This window comes from Lutra lutra, chromosome 14 (assembly GCF_902655055.1).
Source record: "Lutra lutra chromosome 14, mLutLut1.2, whole genome shotgun sequence".
Taxonomy (NCBI): Eukaryota; Metazoa; Chordata; class Mammalia; order Carnivora; family Mustelidae; genus Lutra; species Lutra lutra.
Genome location: NC_062291.1, coordinates 62,597,209 through 62,615,605, shown reverse-complemented (window position 1 = coordinate 62,615,605; position 18,397 = coordinate 62,597,209). Strand labels below are relative to the sequence as shown.

Genomic DNA, 18,397 nt, shown 5'->3' with positions numbered 1-18,397 from the left:
GCAAGGAGTAGAATGACCTCTTTAGAGAGGTGTGCAGGGGCTTGGCCTGTATCCTCAACTGCCACAGGTGGCCTTCCAAAGGTAGCATTCCCCATGTTTATGTCCCCTTTCCCTGAAAATTAGTTTGAGGACTCCTTTCCATACCTTGATGACTTCTGTATCATCACTTGGGTGAAGCAATGCCAAACACGAGCTTAGAGGTAAGGGGTGTTAATAGGATGATATGCCTCTTGAACCCCCAGTTCCCTTGGACAGCTCAAGTGTCCCAAAGCAGCAGAAATGTGAGTTGAATAGGGAAGAGGTGGGTCCCCATAAGTAAATACACACCATCTCCTATGCTGATTGCAGACGGAATTAACATACAGCTAGGACCCCAAGCAATAACCAAACATCAGACACTTGGCCAGACGGACTAAAGATGGTTATTTTAGGATGTGAGTTTGATGACATGCGGTGCACATGCATGCATGCTTTGAAGGTACAGATTGATGAAGCAGCATTATAATCTCCAGAGTCATTGTTATTTTCAGTGTAAAATGTGTGTGTCCTATTTGCGTGTGCGCGCATGCGTTGAAAGTCATTTGCAGATCACAACCTTCAGTAAGTTTTAAATCTCTATCCACAACATATGTTCTCCTTTGAACAGTGTTTCTGAGGGTATGATCTCTGCATCCATGGTAGAGCCATTTGCAGAGTGTGTTGAAATGCAGATTCCTTGGCCCTACCTCAGCCTTTCCAAATTCAGCATCTCTGGGGTAGGCCCAGGAATCTGCCAGGGAATTCTTCCCCAGGCTCAAGTTTGAGAACCATTGCCCTTAGAAGTTGCTAGTTGATCAGCTTAACACTTCTGTGTTTTTCTAGTTGGAAGTACATGGTTAAATATCATAGATTTCATCCTTCCCTTCCCATCCATTCCCGAAATGATCCAGGAACTAGCTGAATTACTGGAGGAAGAAAAGCTAAGTTGTGTGCCAGTGCTCATCTTTGCTAACAAGCAGGATTTGCTCACGGCAGCCCCTGCCTCTGAAATTGCAGAAGGACTAAACCTGCACACCATCCGCGACCGCGTCTGGCAGATCCAGTCCTGCTCAGCTCTCACGGGAGAGGGCGTTCAGGTGAGATTACCAGAAGGCTTGGTTACCTGGCAATATGGCACCCAACCAACATAGTCTGTCTCCTTGGTTGAGCTGAGCTAGATAGAAAAAGATATGAAACCAATAGCCTTTGATTGGCAGACGAACCGCTCCAGGATGTGAAAGGCATGGAGGAGTTTGGTTCTTTTTTACTTAGCAACCAATCTGATAATCATTAACTATTCCAGGAAAGCTGCTGATGAACCACCCCACGAGGGACAAACTACCCCACTGGGTAGGAGGTCAGAACAGAAGACCTTCGAAGATGCTTTCTAACTAGGATTCTTTGATGACTGGGTTGGGGGTTTTGTGTTGTATCTAATATTATGGATGCTAAGTGCTTGTGCTCCCAAGGTAACAGCCGTCAACAGTTGTGCACACCAGTTATCCTAGAAGTGTTTTGATTTTTCTCTTGGCTAACTCCCCTGCCCTCAGGGCTGGTGTCTCTTTCCTGCTACTTCATGTTGGTTTCCCACCGGGAGGCTTCTGCTGACAGAAAGCCCCATGCTTTATACCAAGGAACTATAAACCAGAGGAACAGTCTCCCCCCCTCATTTGATATTAATTTAGGGCAGAAAATGGTTGTATCCCAGCTACCTGAGAGGCTGCATCCTCAAAGAATGAGAAACCATTTCAGCTCTGATGCTTCCCACCAAGCAGCCTCGAACCAGCTGACACGTAGGGCTACTTCTTGGAAGGCAGCTATGCTCACCACTATACCACCAACGCCGTAGGGCTACTTCTTTATTCTGGAGCCCCAGCATGCCGACATGCCTCAATTTAAACATCTGGTGTACCTGCCAGGGAAGTGGCCCGGTGCTTCGAGAAGCAGACAGTCCTGCTCCAGGGTGCTGGGGGGGGGGGGGGGGATTAGCAACATCTGAAGGAACGGAGTCTTCCCCCCACTGCCATATGGCGGGTGTCAGAACCACATAGCCAGTTTGCTTGTCTCTCAACTTGGTTCGGGTGATTTGCTTCTCCATTTTTGTCCTGCAGCCTCTTTCCATTTCCCTTCTAATGCTCTTCATCCCTCTCTCCTAAGACATTTGACATTGATTGGTCTTAAAACTGCCTGACTGCTTTTATCTCAATCAAATAATCACTTCTAAGAATTATCTCAGTTGTTCCATCTGTTTGCTGCTTTGGCTTTTTTCTTTTCTTTTCTTTTCTTTTCTTTTTTTTTTTAAGATTTTATTTATTTATTTGAGAGAGAGACAGTGAGAGAGAGCATGAGCAAGGAGAAGGTCAGAGAGAGAAGCAGACTCCCCGCGGAGCCGGGAGCCCAATGCGGGACTCGATCCCAGGACTCCAGGATCATGACCTGAGCCGAAGGCAGTCGTCCAACCAACTGAGCCACCCAGGCATCCCGGCTTTTTTCTTTTTGTTACACAAACAGCTGGAGCCTGCTTCTGTGCTTGGCCTCTAGATCCGAGGGCCCAGCAGTCCGCACTGGCCGTGCCTCCTCCTCCAGGCTCCTCAGTACCTGCACCCTCAGAAGCTCTCTGTGCACGTGTGTGCGTTGTGGGGGCTGTCAGGTAGCCAGAGAGGTGCTCCGCTGCGTCCCCAGAACAGATGCCAGAGCTTTGTGGGTCTCTCTGAGGTTTAGGTTCGGGAAGGGTCAGCCGTTCAGCCTTCGTATTTCCTTCCATCCTAGACTCTGGCTATAAAAGTAATGTACTCTCATTGTGAATCATGTACAAGTATATAAAACTAAAAACTGAAAAGTTCTTTCCCCTCCCCCCTAATCCCACTCGACAAAGGAACTGATCACACGAGTAGTTTTGTTCTTCTCAAGCCTCCTCTCTAAGATTGCAGTCACATATGTGATTATATTTCTACCAGGTTTCAAATTAACTGCATTTTTCAGCTTACTTTACAAGCTAGTCCAACCAGTATACTACAGCCCAGCATGTTTTTGATAGGTAAACTCTCATCTTTTTATTTAGCTTCTCACTTAAAAAAAGAAACCCAAGTTTTGCCTAAGGCAGCTCCCTGGATTGTGCATAAAATGGTATTCATGAGGCCTGAGGTTATTTTGGTGAGGAGGCGGCCCAGGAAAGGATAATAGCTTTCTTACGTTCGTACAAACTACCTCAGGAAGAGGATTCTGCCTCTCTGAATGGTTTAGAACACAAACACAGAAAGTAGAGACCAGGGGTGCCTGGGTGGCTCAGTTGGTAGCGTGTGGGACTCTTGATCTTGGGGTTGTAAGTTTGAGCCCCATGTTGAGTGTAGATAACTTAAAAATTTTTTTAAAAAGCAAAGTAGAAAATGTCTTGAGTTGCAGACTCCAAAGGTAGTACTAGAGAAAATATGTGTTTTGTGCATAATCCTGAGAAAAAGGGACTTGACAGCTCTATAATCTTCTTCACTGGGCCAGAGAGTTGAAAGGAAGAAAAAGCAAAGCTGAAATTAACAGTGAGGCTCTTGTTTTCTTCAGCCAGCCTTAGGGATGTCAAAAGGAGGGCTAGAGTTATCTAGAATCAGCATTTACAGTGTTGGCATTCAAGTCAAGGGTGCTTCTTCAGAGGAGCCTGGAGATTGGGAGGGAGCACTGCTCATTGTCTGCCCCGAGTGCAGGCCCCACTGCCCCACTCCAGTCTGGCAGAGAGTAGGAGGGTGGAGAGATCTGTGTTCTTGGCTGTGTCACGCACCATGGAAGTGGAGTTCCCTTTATGCCAAAAAAGAGGCAGTGAGCTCTCAGACTGAGGGTGGGGGTTGGCAAGGGAGGGCTTTAAAATCAACCAGTTTGAATCAAGTGAGATGTCATGTGTGGTTTGATTTTGTGCAGAAAGTTCTGCTCAGATCAGGGGCCTTCAGCAACCAGGTTCACAGGAAATGATATCAAGAGAGATACAACAAAGAACTGTGAACAAGAAAAATAACGATTTTATATGGAGGAGAAATAGTTTGAAGGTCACTTAATTAGTTTAGTAGATAGTACCATGGTGTATAGAATTGGGTAGTTAAGACTGGGATTTCAAGGTTAATGAGATTAGATTATGGTTAATAGAATGATATAAATTTAGAGAATTTAACCATTATTTGAAATGGGTTATTTAATAAAAATGTTAATTAAGAAGGGAATCGGCCGTCTATTGTCCTTTAATGGTAACCTTTGGGGACTGGAGAAAGGTCGGCGAGTTTTCTGTGGAAATGCTTTTTTCACTGTGAGGCACTGATTGACCATGTCCATCCCTCAGGTAATTCCTCTGACCTGAGGTCCTGCCCACTCAGCCAGCTTCTTACTTTTCACTTTAAAAAGAGTCACTTACTTGGAATTCTTTTCCTGCATTGCTTAGTTCAAGTGTAGGCCTTTAATGACTCAGATTAATTAAGGCTTTAACTATTCCTCGGAATGAAAGACGTCACTCGAAAAATGTCCATAAGATTACTTTCAGGCATGGATACTCTGTAATAATTACTAGAATTCCCTTATCCCTATTTCATCCTCCCATTCTACCCTCCACTCTTTGACCCACCGCCCCCTGAATGCTGGTCAGTAATGGGGGACCCTCCCAAGATGATCAGACATTAAATGGGTCAGGCAACATCTGGCCCCACAGCTCTAATGAGCCTGAACAAAAATGTACCAAGGTTTTTTAAAAAGACCTGGGATTTCTGTTACAGTGTCAGGTGTTCAGAGACAGTGTCCCTGTTTGCATTGTGTTTGGGTGTATGTGTTCCATCTAAATGCATCTGTGAGACGTGTCTCAGACCGATAAGTGGCACCATCGGGTGGGTGAGCGGAGCAGCGGCCACGGGTCTGCGCGATGGTACGCCAAACCCTCTGGACTGAGAGGGCACATGCGTCGCTTCTCCTTAGCGAAGTAGCTGCAACACAGGATTTCAGATTATAGAAGTTTGTGATTCTGGGCGATGATCTGAGGTTCTTGTTCTCCTGGCTCTTCTGAAGGCAAATAAGTATGTGCGGTCCATGTGGTTCGACAGCCCCTGCTCTGGGTGTGGAAAAGGGCTTCTGAGGGCTTCGTGAGAGTTCAGAACAGGTCTTTGTTTGGCTGATTAATGGTGAGGAGGAGGCCAGCCATATGTGATTGAAGCAGGTTTTCATAGGAAACTGTCAAGAGCGGAGCTCAGGTAAATGGCACTAAAAACTGGAGGAGACACTTGTCTTGGAAACTCTGTCCTGCTGAGAGGCCCATAGTCCAGAGGAGTGATCAGAAAAGACCCAGTTACGTCAAGTAGCTGAATGCAAAAAGGAGAAACTGAAATACATCTAGGGAAATCTGCAGCCCCCTCAGCTAGACTGCCTTCCAGACATAGGGGCAGCCGCCTTCCGGCCCCTTGGAGCTCGGCCCTGCCCCAGTGCATAGCACGTAACTCCAGAACACTCTTCTTTCCCCTTCGTGTACAGAAAATGATGAATAAAGCATCTGGCTCAGAGCCAGAGAAAGATAGAGGAATTGATCCCTCTTCCACTTACAAACTCGAACTGGAACCCCTTAGCACGGCTCTCCTCTGCTCTCGCAGTTTCAGGTGGCTGAAGATATTCCCTCTCTACAATGCCCATGTGTTTAATTAAAATTATACTGGATTAGAATTTCCCTTCAAAGCAGAGATCTGCAGTTTCGGCCTGGCCTCTAGCCTCAGTCATCACAAGCCCACACCAGTAGCTCTGAGCGCAGGTTTCCCTACAGATTGCTCTCTGTACCCTCCACCTGATGCTCACCTTCTCTCCCACATCTCTCCCACATTCCCCATCTTCCTGCTCCAAATAGGAGTAAGCCGGCTCAGTCATCTCACCGACGCAGAAAGGACCCCCAGTAACCTGAGCCCCACGAGCGCTTTGCACATGGCCACTAAACAGTCACTAGCCAAGTTCTTGGGTTTTGTTTCTTTTAACCTTAATCTAGGGGACTTTGCCCTTAATAAGCCAACAGGATTTCAATATTTTAAAAAACGACATTCACCACTTCTTTCTAAAGCCTGACATCAGTTATTTTTGACTCCAGTGTACATGGAACTGCTTATCTACAAGTCAGACCTCAGGGTTATTTTTAAATTTTCAAACCTCTCTGTAGACTAAGAAAGCAAACTCAGAACATGTGATTTTGTTACCGCTCTGGTGCAGTACCTTTGTCACCAGAAAAAAAGTATTAATAGTGAGCAATATTTTACATCCACTGCCTCCAGCTGCTCCTTGACCCTGGAAGCCCCATGGCATGATGGGATAGGCTGTGATGCTCAGCAGGGGTCTGAGCACCTCGTCATCTTAAAGCAATTATTCATGTGACCATGTGGTCCTCGTGGCATTTAAAACCAGGCCTACCCAACCATAGCTACTGCTTCTTCCTTCCAACCATCCACAGTGATGGATGCATGGTAGAAAGACCAAGTTCAAAGGAGCAGTGCAGTCAGAAGCCGCTCTTCCCATAGAAAGGGGCATTGTGGGGCACCTGGATGGCTCAGACGGTTAAGTGTCTGCCTTCAGCTCAGGTCAGGATCCCAGGATGGAGCTTTGCATTGGGCTCCTTGCTCAGTGGGGAGCCTGCTTCTCCCTCTCCCTTTGCTGCCCCGAAACCACCACCACCCACCCCCGCTTGTGCGCGCGCATGCTCTCTTTCTCACAAATACAGTTAAAAAAAGAAAGGGGCATCGCACCTTCAGTCTTGGATGGGACTCCTACATTTCCAGCCATATGGTTAGGGGCAGCCTTGTATTTTTCCCAGGGTTTATCATAGGGAATAATATCAGGACATAGTAAAATGTAAGATTTTTTTCCTTTTGCCATGATGCTAAACAAAGCTCAGTTTTGAGGTTCAAGGACTCTCTTTAGTCTCTATTATTGAATTGAAGCTAATCAATTCAAATTGGGTTTCAGCAAGGTTGATCAGGAGCGGGTGCGGGGGAGGACTGCACCTGCCCTAAGATGGTCATCCCAGGACAAAGATCAAATGTGCAGAAATTTGGTCAAACGAGTTTTTAACAATAAAGGTTCAACCACTAAACAAACCTATGAGTTCATTTCCTTCTCTGGAGGCAGAGACAGCAGTAACCTACTTCAGGTAGACAGTCACCTTTCCTCAGTCATCTGTTTTCAAAAAAACAAGGCCTTGCCAAATTCAGGCAAGGGCCATGGGGTGCACTGGTGAACTTGCGGAATGGAGGATCCCTCGTCCGTTTCTCCAAGGGGTGCAGCCCCTGCAAGCGGTGGTCTGGCAGACAGTCATCTGCAGGGATCTCGCAGCAAGGGACATGTGCAGGCTTCCATCTGCAACCCGGGAATCTTGAGAGCTAAGTAACCAAAACAGCCTCTGAGACCTTCCAAGCGGCTGCACAGCCGTGCAGGGTGCCTGGCTGGGGGTTCCAGCCCTGTATCAACAAGAAGCCGGTGAGGACAGAGCAGGATTGCTCCCTTTCCCAGCCGCAGGGCAATGCCCGCCTTGTCTCGGGCCGTGCGTTCACCGAGCTGGGGCGCTGGCTGAAGAGCACAGGTGCGGGAGCTGTGGCCACGTTCATGGCCTGCCTCTGCCTCCCATGATTCTGTGTCCCCACTTCCTCCTCCGGACTGTGGATGTTATAACAGTACCTACTCCACAGCGCTGTTACGAGGATTCATTTCAAAGATACAAGTTCAGTCTCTGCCCTAGGCCTGGCACCTGGATACCACACTAGGTTCTGTAAACACAACCTCAGGCCAGTCCGACCCGGCCCCCGTCGCAGGGCTCCTGGACACCACCACTGTCCTTCCTTCCCAGGGGGCAGCATGGCCCAGCTTGTCCCTGCTTTGACATCCCTGGTAACTACGGCCTCCCCAACACCTCTTACCTCCAGCTCAGGTTCTTGGGGTAATGACAGGAAAGGGACCACTCCCCAACCTCCAGACACTTCGGACCAGGGCAGCCTCCGAGAGCCAGCGCAGCCACAGGCCTCGGGCCCTGTTAATCTCCCCGGGCCTCCCACACTCCTTCAGGTTACAGTTGGCAGCTGCGGAGACCCAGGGCCCGGCAGGTCAGCTGGTGGGGACTGACCTCTGAGCGCCCTCTGTTGGCCAGACTGTGGCGTGAAGGGCTTTGCCACCCCAGGCCCTTGCTCACATCTGGAAGACACTGCCTCGCACGCAGCAGGGCTCGGTGGTTTAAATCCCCTCCACCCCCATCACAGATACCCAGGAAGAAGCTGCCCCTCACCCTCCACATGCTGCTTTGGGTTCCTGCAGCTGAGTAAATATTTTTCCAATCTCTTTGACTGCATTCATGTTCAGTAACATATAATAAAAGAACCCCCCCCCCCAATAATCAGCCACAAACCAAGAGGAAAAATTGCCATTCGTGTAGTGTGGGAACACAGTTCTCGATTTCTCTGAGTGGACAATTTGATAAAATCTGCAAGTCTCTTTAGAGGAGAAAATACCAAGGTGCACACCTTGGATAGTGTTTGTCCGGGTTCCTGAAGGTGGAAAGGGCTGCACAAGTGCTGAGCTGTTCAGCTTCGAAGGCAAAGGGAAGATGGTTATCTCCTTCATCCCTCTTTTATTTGTAAAATCTTTTTTGTCTCCTGGCAGGTGATCATTTTTTTTTTCCTGGAAACCAATTAGCTACTAAAATTAAACATGCTTCTCTTTAAATTAATCCTTTTCATAAAATGGTCTTCAAATTGGCCTCCGCTTTTCACAGTAAGTAGCTGACCCAGTTGTAACTGGAGACGCATTGGGAGTCCACCTTTCTCCCACCTCGGCATCCTCCTACCCTTGTCCCCACTGTTGCCAGATGCTGTCCACCTTTGGGCTTTGGGCGGTGGCCAGCCACATCTTGGCAAACGCCCTAAGGTCTGCCCTGGGACAGCCAATGGATTATCTGGTTCTCCTGCCCAAGTGCTCTGATGGCAACTGGCAGAGTTTTAATCACTGTAAATTCAGGTTATGGTCAGATTAGCCAGGAGATAGGATGCCTGCTGGTTGTTTTGCAGTGATGTATTGTTTACGGGATTAATGCTCCGAATGGCCAAGGGTGTCAGCTGATATTTATTACTTTAAGCTGTCTCAGCTGTTCAGGTTCAACTCCTAGCTCCATGGTCACAAGAAATGTGGCTCTGCATGTCGTGTATGCCCCGAGATGGGCAAATGCAGCCGGGACCTCAGCGAGTAGGTGTCACAGATGCAGAGGAAAGGGATTGGCTGCAAGAGCCTCCTTTGATTTTGTTCTGGGCTTCCAAGGGAAGTCCGCACACCCCTGAAGGTTGGAGAGGCTCTGGGGAAAGGGAGAGCATTCAGGGATGGCTCCAGAGGGGGTTGAAAAGGAGGTCATCGCTGCCAGGCCTGGCATCCACGAGAAAGCACGCTGCCTGCCAGGTGGCTGTAGCCATTGTGTGATTTTTTACCCCCATCCCTCTGCAGCCTTCTAAGAGAGGACACTTTCAAGGTCACTGTGCCTTTAAGGGAAACTTCTCCCCAGTCCCTCAGCTTGATAGTGCTTAAAGCTGTAAGATCCAGGCCGGCCCTGTGAAACCTGTGTGTAGTGCTGCGCGAAGAGAAATAAGGCACATTGCCCCAGTGTGTGTCTAGTAACACACACTGCAGTTGGTTTGTTTTTCTGAAAAAATTTAATTTAACCCAAGTGTACACTGTCACACTGTAAACACCCTGGGGCACCAGAAGGGTGGCTTATTGAATTTAATGCCCTGGCAAAGGTCAGCTTTTAGAAAAAGCCAAAAATGGCTGGAATCTCTGATAGCTCTTCAGTCAGGCCTTGGATCCAGGCAGATGTGTTTATTTTTTCAGAGGGAGTTCCTGAGGACCCATCTCAAGTTCACACACTGGGCACTCCCCCTCCCATCTTCTTCCTGTGCTCTCAGAGGCCCCCCTTCTCCTCCCCAGGAGGCCACTGTCCCTGGTCACCCAGGTGGGCCCCTGGGCCAAGCAAACTCCCTGGAGCTCGGGGTTGGGGTGAGAGGACCCAGGGGCCCCCCACTCCCCACCCCAGCTTGAGTGTGTGGTGCCTTTCTTACAACTAACACTGCCTTTCTCTGCTCATTTCCCTCTAAGGACGGCATGAACTGGGTCTGCAAAAATGTCAACGCAAAGAAGAAATAAAATCTAGCTGAACAGAGAGACGCAGGAGCTGCGGGAGCTGAATTCTGTCCTGAAAAACACTAATTTGCTGCTTTCTGACCAAATGTTTTTCCATCTGTGTACAGCTACAGCTGTTTGAAGAGAGGGAACAACACAGTTTAAAAAGAATCCCCATTCCAGCAGTAGATTTAACTGATCTCTGAGGTTCAGTATCATTTTTCAAATAAAGGAATTATATTATTTCCTCTGCATAATTGAAATAGTATTAAATGTCTCAAAGCACATGATTAGAAAATGAGATCTTTTAAATGAGCAAGAGATTACATTGCAGTTTAGACAATTCCAGTGGGCTTTTTTCTTTCGGAAAAAAAAAGAAAGAAAGAAAAGAAAGGAAAAGAGGAAGAAGCAGCTTATGGTGCATTCATTTATTTCCTGACCTGTCCCTAACATCCCTTCCTACGCACACTCCCCTCCCCCGCCGCCATGGTTCTGAAACCACAGACCGTGTTTGTTGGGTGTTTTTACTGGTGCTGGGCAGTGAATTTTACCATCACCAACCAAGCTAGGCTGGGAAGCGGCTGGTGGGGGGAGGGGAGGGATAGCAGATGATTAAACCATCTTGTCATTCAGGTAGGAGACTGTATATGTAATCCTCACCCTTGGTGGGGGGGATCCTTTCTTATAAACAAGTCACCACAGAAACATACCTCGTCCCCACCCCCCTACCCCCCTGGCCAGCCACACAGGGAAGCAAATTCTTATGACTTTTGACAGTAATGACATCTGGAATGTAGGGAGAGGTGGGAGGTTTAATTCCAGAAAAATTACAAGGTCCTTAAAAAGCCCTCACATCGAGGGCTCAGGCTAGCATAAACAGGCTTTCTCCAGTTCAGTGAAGCGGTGAGCCTCCGACTCTGAGATTAGCTGGCTTCTCCATGGCCGTCCTATAGAAGGGATTTCTAAAGCTCAAAGAATTCTGTTTAAATGATCACAATAGGCCGCTGCTATCAGATTTTAAAAATAAATGCGGCTTTACCATGAACCTGCTCCACCGAGAAAAGGCTGGCAGATCGATTTTTAGAAGAGATCAATTTTTACAGTGCTGGCAACTTGGTGGTGTGGGATGCTCATGGGTGGAGAGGGCTCGCTGCTGGGAAGAACGCAGCAGAACTGTGTGTGATCGCTGGGGCCAAGCCCAAGGGAGCGTCCTCTGCCTCTGAGGGCGGAGTGGAGCAGAAGGGCAAAAAGAGCTCGTCTCCCCGAGCCGGAAGGACTCCCCGGCTTCAGCTTCAGGCGCAGGAAAGCAGGCCAGAGCCGCGCTGGGCTCCTGAATTGAACTCTGTTCTGGTGCCTGAGCTCAGGGGTTTTCCGAGTGTGAATAAGAGACTGTTCAGGGCTAGTGGGTCTCAGGAGGCCAGCTGCCTTCTCATCCTGGGAGGTGGCTCTTCCCCAACCCACTAAGGCATTGGAGCAGACCCAAGGGGCCACTCCAGTCCCTGGCCCTGTGTCCCCAGCTTGTTTTTGGAGGCGGGGTGGGGGGTTGCGGAGAAGTCGTGCAGGGGAGGCTGCAGCATGGCCAGCTTCAAAGACGGTCTAGAGTGAAAGCCATTCCCAACACCAGACTCGAAAGGTTTCCTGGGGTTGCCATAGACAGACCAGTAAGGACTTGCAAAACAAAAGAGGGTGAGGTGTTTTTTTTTTTTTTAAACCACTGAGCTAGTTGCTCCCTGCCGTCTCCTCCTCTGGCCTCCCCGGCTCACCCAGTTGCCTCTCAGGCTTTGAACAGAGGCAAACAGAACCACAAGGAGCCCGAAATCCCTCTTCTGTCGGGCTGGCAACGCCGCTCCAGCGCTTGAAGATGGTTTTTCCCTCCAAACAGCGCACCGGGGTTGTTACCTGAGGGGCAAAGTGCTTGCTTTGAGCTCGGCAACTGGGAACACTGTGACAGGGAACTTTGACTCTGGCAGTGGACAGTCCGTGAAACATGCTTGTTCTTCCACCACCGGCTCGGGGAACTGTTTGAAAGAGCCGACCCCGGGCCCTGCCAGCCCGCAGAAGCCACTTGCCCTCCTCTGATAACAGCCTCTGTGAAGGCTCAGATTGGCTTTGCAGCTAAAGACAGAGCCATTGCGGATGTCACAGGCTTTCATCTTCCCTCCAGCCCCACTGAACCCTCCAGGGGCTCGTCGGGGTAGATGAGCGAAGCCCGAAAAATGCAGAGTTTGAAAGCTCCCGTTTGTGGAAAACAAAACGCTTCTGAAGTCCTCTCGGCCCTCCCAGCCCCGCCCCACCGCTGCGGCCCGGACCAGCGGATGGAATTGGAAGCCAGAGACCGGCACCCCCGGTCTGGCGTCCTCCCACCCCCAGCGGGGGCTCCGCGAGCGTCGCCGGGGCCCCGCGGCGGCGGGACAGGCCCCCCCCTCGCGGCTCCCCGCGCCCAGCGCCGCACACCCTTTCCCCTTCACTCTCCCTTGGTTACTATGGAAACAAGGGTGTCATTGATGTGGGCTGAGCCCGGGAACATGTCGGCGCACAGCTGAAAGTCAGCGATTGTGCCGGCGGGTAGAAATGTGCCGGGGTGGAAGGAGTGCGCGGCTCCCGAAACTGCGGGAAGGACGCGGTCCTGCCCCCTCCCTCCCTCCAACTCCACTTCTCTCTCTCCGGGCTTCTGACAAATGTCTTCATTCCCCTCTGGGCGAAAGCGGCGGCTATTTTTGTGCGGCTCCGGGCCCCACCCTCCCTGTCGGCCGCTCCTGATCCGGCCTGGCCTGGAGGGTGACACCATGTCACCCTCGCCAGGACGCGTCCCTTGATTCCCGTCAGAGTTTGCTTTGATTTCTCTTTCCTTCTCAGGGGCCAGTTCTTACTTCCTTTTATTTTTAGCTTGGCGCTCCATGTGGTTTCAGGGTTCAGTCTGATCCATCGAAAGGTTCTTTTTTTATAGTCCCTTTTGAAAACGATAATCAAAGGAAGGGACGTGGTATTTGGTCATGTGGAAAATTCAATGTATAATTTAGACGTCTGTCAAAAATCTGACAAATAAAATGTAGCTGAGGCAAAGGCAGCCTGGAATGTGCTGTGTTCTTTGCCAGAGCTCGGAAAGGGCCTCAACTGTTTGTCCTTTCAGAGGTTAGCATTCCCCAAGGTGCTTCTTTCAGGAGGACAGGATGCAAACACCTCCAAGAAGGATAAGGACAAGGCTTTAGGAAGCCCCTCCTACGCGGCAGGTGGTTTACGTCCAGTCTGCTTGGTACCGGGCAGCATGAGGCCCACTTTGCAGTCGAGAAGACTGAGGCCTGGTTTAAGGAGTTTGCCCAGCCTCACAGAACCTTCAGTGTGGGAGGGAGCTGGAGCCTTGGGTCTGAACGCTGCAGCAAGCTGTGTTACCTCTGCAGGACAAAGACAGTCACAGCCCATTTCCCAGCAATCTTCGCCTACATGGCCTCCCTCGCCTTCTGAGTCCATACCAGCAGTGCTCCCTGGGGGTTCCTTGTGCCAGGTGTTGGGTGTTCCCTGTCCTCACAGCACTGCAACCACAGAGTTTGTACCATCTTTTGCACAGACCGGAAAAAGGGACAAGACATCGGGAAGGGCCTGGCGAGGATACTTGCAATTACCTACAGCCTAATACTGCATCTTCTTTTTAGGGAGGGCTCAGAGAGGGAAACAGAGTTGCCCAAAGTCACACAGTAGGTGACAGAGCAGGCTTCAAGTTCAGGGTTCTGCCTCTGGAGGAGAAAAGCACATATTCTCCTTGGGCAGCCTAATTCCAGCAGCCTAGCTACACGCCAGAATGGCTGGTCCCAAGGACCCACCTTTAAAGGCAAGCTGTTGGCAGAAAAGAGGGGCGCAGGGCAGGAGGAGAGAGAGCTAGGGCTGCCAGATAAATGACAGGACATTCACTTAAACTTGAATTTCAGATAAACAGAGAACTGTTTTTTTAACACAAGTATATCCCATGCAATATTGGGGACAGGCTGGCTTCTAACACTCAAAAAAAAGTTTTTTTAACTGAAATTCAAATTCAAAAACTCACCTTCTCAGTTTTTTACTTGTGTTGTTTTGCTAAATCTCACACCTCCATCTGGAACACCCTGCTCAAGAAAGGGACAGTGAGGTACTATTAAAAAAGTCTGTTCTTTGGAGTCAGAGAGGCCCAAGTTTCAATCCTTGCCCATCATAAATCAGCTCTATGATCTTGGGCAAGTTACTCTCTTGGAGTCCTGCTTCATCATCTATGAAATGGGACTAAAATGGTAGGGAGATTTAAAAGAGATATAATATGGGACTCCTGGGTGGCTCAGTTGGTTAAGCAGCTGCCTTCGGCTCAGGTCATGATCCCAGCGTCCTGGGATCGAGTCCTACATCGGCTCCTTGCTCGGCGGGGAGCCTGCTTCTCCCTCTGCCTCTGCCTGCCACTCTGTCTGCCTGTGCTCGCTCTCTCTCCCTCTCTCTCTCTGACAAATAAATAAATAAAATCTTAAAAAAAAAATAAAAGAGATATAATGTAAATAAAGTACTTAGACCTAGGGCAACAGCTAGCACAAAGGAGGGACACTCAGAGTGCCTGGGTGACTCAGTCAGCTAAGCGTCTGCCTTCGGCTCAGGTCATGGTCCCAGAGTCCTGGCGTCGAGCCCCCAGTGGGCTCCCTGCTCAGAGGAAAGTATGCTTCTCCCTCTCCCTCTCCCTCTGCCTGCCACTCCCCCTGCTTGTGCTTTCTCTGTCAAATAAATAAATAAAAATCTTAAAAAAAAGAAATTAGGGGCACTCTGTGCCACAGTTTCTTATCTGTAAAATGAGGTAATATCATCCAGTTCTCCAGAAGGCTGGAGGAAGCTCTGCGTGTCCCGTGTACAGGAGGCGCTAAATCATTGACAGCTATTAGAACAACTGGCAGAAATTCTGGAGTCCAGACCTTCCCAGGCCCCTTAGACCTTTGCCTTCCTTACTCCCCTCCCGTGTAGCTCTGGAACTTTCAAGGCAACAAGCAAGAGGCCAACAGTCTCCCGAAGATGCTGCCAGCGCCCTCCGCTCTTGGGACTCCCAGGGCCACCCCGGCCACACCTCTTGCAATTAGATTTGTGAGTGGGAACAGGCTCTTGTTGGAGGCTCCTGATGGGCTCCAGGCAAAAACACAGTTTAGCACTCAGTCAAGCTGCATTTTAGGGCCTCTGTCTCTCTCCCCGATCTCCCCTCTTAATTGCAATCTGTTCAGTAATTTCCTTTTCCAACACTGCAGAACACAGGGAAGCTGCAGCACCAGGAGTTGGGCAGGGAGGCGTGGGGGAAGAGAGCTCCTGATCCCTGTAGTGAATCTGCTGGTCCAGCGCTGTGACTCTGTGTGTGTGTGTGTGTGCGTGTGCGTGTGCGTGTGCGTGTGCGCACACCCAGAACCAGAACCAGGCACACACACGCGCACGTGGAGATAGGGCCAACCACGAGGCCCCTACCATCAGACCAGGGCAAGTGGCTAGGGGCCTCCCACTGGCACTGAGTACTTCACAGTTACCATCCTATTAATCCTCGTAACAACATTATTAACTGTAGGTATGACCACAATTTGGGGACAGGGCTCACAGAATTGGAGTCACTTGCTCAAGATCACGCCAGAAGAGCAGGACAGAAGCAGATTTGCACCCAGGCCTGTGTCGCTGCCGGCCCTGAACGGGTACCATGACACAGGTATTCCTCACTTTCCGAAAGTTCTGGTTTCACCACTTTCCTGTTGCGAAAGACCGACATCAGTACCTGTTTTCACTAACCGAAAGAAATCTGAAAAGGATTTTCACTTTTGCAAAAAAAAAAAAAGTAAGAAAGAAAGAAAGAAAGAAAGACCTTACCATACGAATGTAGGTCTTGCATAAAAGCAAAGTGATGTAATGCGAACATTAGAAAGTAGGGTCTACACCGCTTTACCCCGGTTCGGCTTGTGAAAGATTTCATAGGAAAGCTCTACTTTCAGAGAGCGGGGGAAGAGGGACCTGTACCTTTTCACCTTTTGGCTTCCAAGCTCAGAAAAGGAGCTGAGGTAGCCTCCTGCACAAAGGAACATGGGGAGGTTTCTTTCCCCAGAGTGAACAGCAGTGTCCCAGGGACAAAAAGCCTTTGCTAAAGAAATAAAATATTAATGACAGAATTGCAGAGATCAAGCTAAGTCAAGGACAGGCAGAGTTTATGGGAGAACCCGCTCGAATATCTAAAGCTGAAAACTGACAAGGGCTGGGAAGCAGCTTTGCTATGCAAACTCCCAGCCGGGTTAGTCAGCCGCCAACTAGATCCTTCCAGCAGCCCTACAAGATAAGTACTCCCATCCCTGTTTCCTAGTTGGGGAAACCAAGGCTCTCAATGGTGAGTCACTTGCCCAGGATCACACAGTGAGCAGGGGCTTGTCTGGGATTCCCTCAGACTGGAAAGCCCGTTTTTCTTCCGGATGCCCTCTTGACTAGACGCAGGGCTCTGAGCTGCTGGGAGCAGCAAAGGGTGAGGCCCTTGCTCACCCACCTCCCAGGAAACAGGGAGGTGGGCGAGAGGACTACCTTCCTCTTTGTCACCCCCCTCTTCCCCCTTGGAGTCCCAGAGGTGGCTGCTGCTCTGAAGGCGGCCGGCAGAGGGGGCAGGGGGGCCCGGCCCCACCCTGACAACAAAGGAAGAGGCTGGGGAGGCTGTTGCTCCTTGGGCCCTGGCCTGGGATCAGCAGGCTCCATTCTCACCCAGGCTCAGCAGGCCCCAGCCAATGCCCTGGCCCGAAATGGAAGAGAGGGAGTGACTCCTCAGACCACCAGCGGGAAGAAGGAAAGGCAGGCTGCCAACAGAGGCACTGGGACCCTGCCTTCCCATGGTTTCTCTTTGCCTTCTTAGCAGAATGCTTGTTCCTGAGACTAGACAGGCCTGTCACTGGGCGCCTGCTGACTCATATGGGAAAGGATGGCCCACATCAGGGTGCAAGGCTTGGCACTAGCTGCGAGTCCCTTGGCTGAGTGCCCTTGTGTAGGGCAGAGGAGGCTCAGCTAAGCTTGGTGGTGGGGTCTCTCGCACCAGCCAGACACCTCCCTGGGCCTGGCTTTCAACACTGGCCTCCTAATCTAGTCCCCGTCCCAACCTGCAGCCCAGCAGCCTCTGTTCCTTAGCCCTCCTCACTTCAAGAGGAGAAATTGTTCAAAATTCTGGTGGCACGCCCCCCCAAACCCATGCCCCCTTGGATTCTGTCTGGGGGCACCCAGCACGCCTGATCTGGGGCTTTCAGTATGACTGGGGCTCCTCTGGGGGGTCCAGATGCCAGGGTCAAAGCACTTTTCCTGCCTGGATGCCACACATGGCTTGGGGAGAGAAAGCAATAAGGAGCTTTGGTTTGTAAGCAACAGCCCATCCTGTGGTGTGGTGGCGGGGGGCGGGCAGGACACAAGCCAGCCTAACTCTCCCTTCAATTCACCCAGCTCCTGGGGCTTCACCTTGACTGCCCGGACCCCTTTCTCTCCCTGAGACCTCCAGATCTACCAGAGCAGTGAGTTGGGAGGAAGAGAGAGGGAGGAAGGGGAATTCAGGGGCTGGGACGCTGCTCCAGGCAGGGGGAGGCTTCTGCCCAGCTGCAGGGAGCCCCCCTACCCCCAGTGTGTGAATGGGCACATCACCCCCTCCTGCCCGCCTGCCACCACTCCTGGAACAGTTGGGCCTAATGAACGCAAAGCAGGCAGGGCAGCTGTGAGCATTATCCATACGCATGGGTGGGGGGATATTCAGCCTCCCGTCCCACCCCACTCTGCAGCTGCTGCCGCCCCCCCATGCCAGGAGGGCGAGTGGGCACGGGCACCCGGGCTGCTCCCGGGCCCTGGGCCTCCTCTGCTTCCAGCCCTCCCTCCCCAGCCCACGCCCACAGCCTTCACTTGACCCATTTTGGAGGCAGAAGTTTGTGTGTGTGTGAGAGAGAGTGAGAGCGCGCACATCATCTCCCCAGTTGGTGCTTTTGATTTCCTCTGAAGTATCCTGATTGCGGACGTACAATGGCATCTTGCTGCCAGTGCTCCCTCAGCAGCTTCTGGCTCAGTGCCGCCTCCTCCCCGGGGCCCGGGGTTTTCTGCTGACTCCAGGGCCCACGGGCGGCGGGCAGGGGAGGAGAAGGCCTCATCCGGGCTTCCATTCCTTGGCAGAACAGTGGGACCTGGAGGCCCTTCCTGTCCTTGGGCGGGGGCCAACCGGCACCCCACAGCCCTGCCTACTCTTGCACTCAGACCCCCC

At 50.7% G+C, this 18,397-nt stretch overlaps 1 protein-coding gene across 1 annotated transcript in view; it reads left to right on the top strand.

Annotated features, from left to right (window-relative positions):
* The window catches only part of ARL3 (ADP ribosylation factor like GTPase 3), a 35,274-nt gene extending 24,856 nt beyond the window's left edge, over window positions 1-10,418 (top strand). The window contains exons 5-6 of the mRNA XM_047702014.1: window positions 930-1,115; window positions 10,138-10,418. Coding sequence (XP_047557970.1) covers window positions 930-1,115; window positions 10,138-10,185 — 234 coding nt within the window. The 3' untranslated portion in view covers window positions 10,186-10,418. The remainder of the gene's footprint in view (window positions 1-929; window positions 1,116-10,137) is intronic.
* Window positions 10,419-18,397: the final 7,979 nt, after the last annotated feature.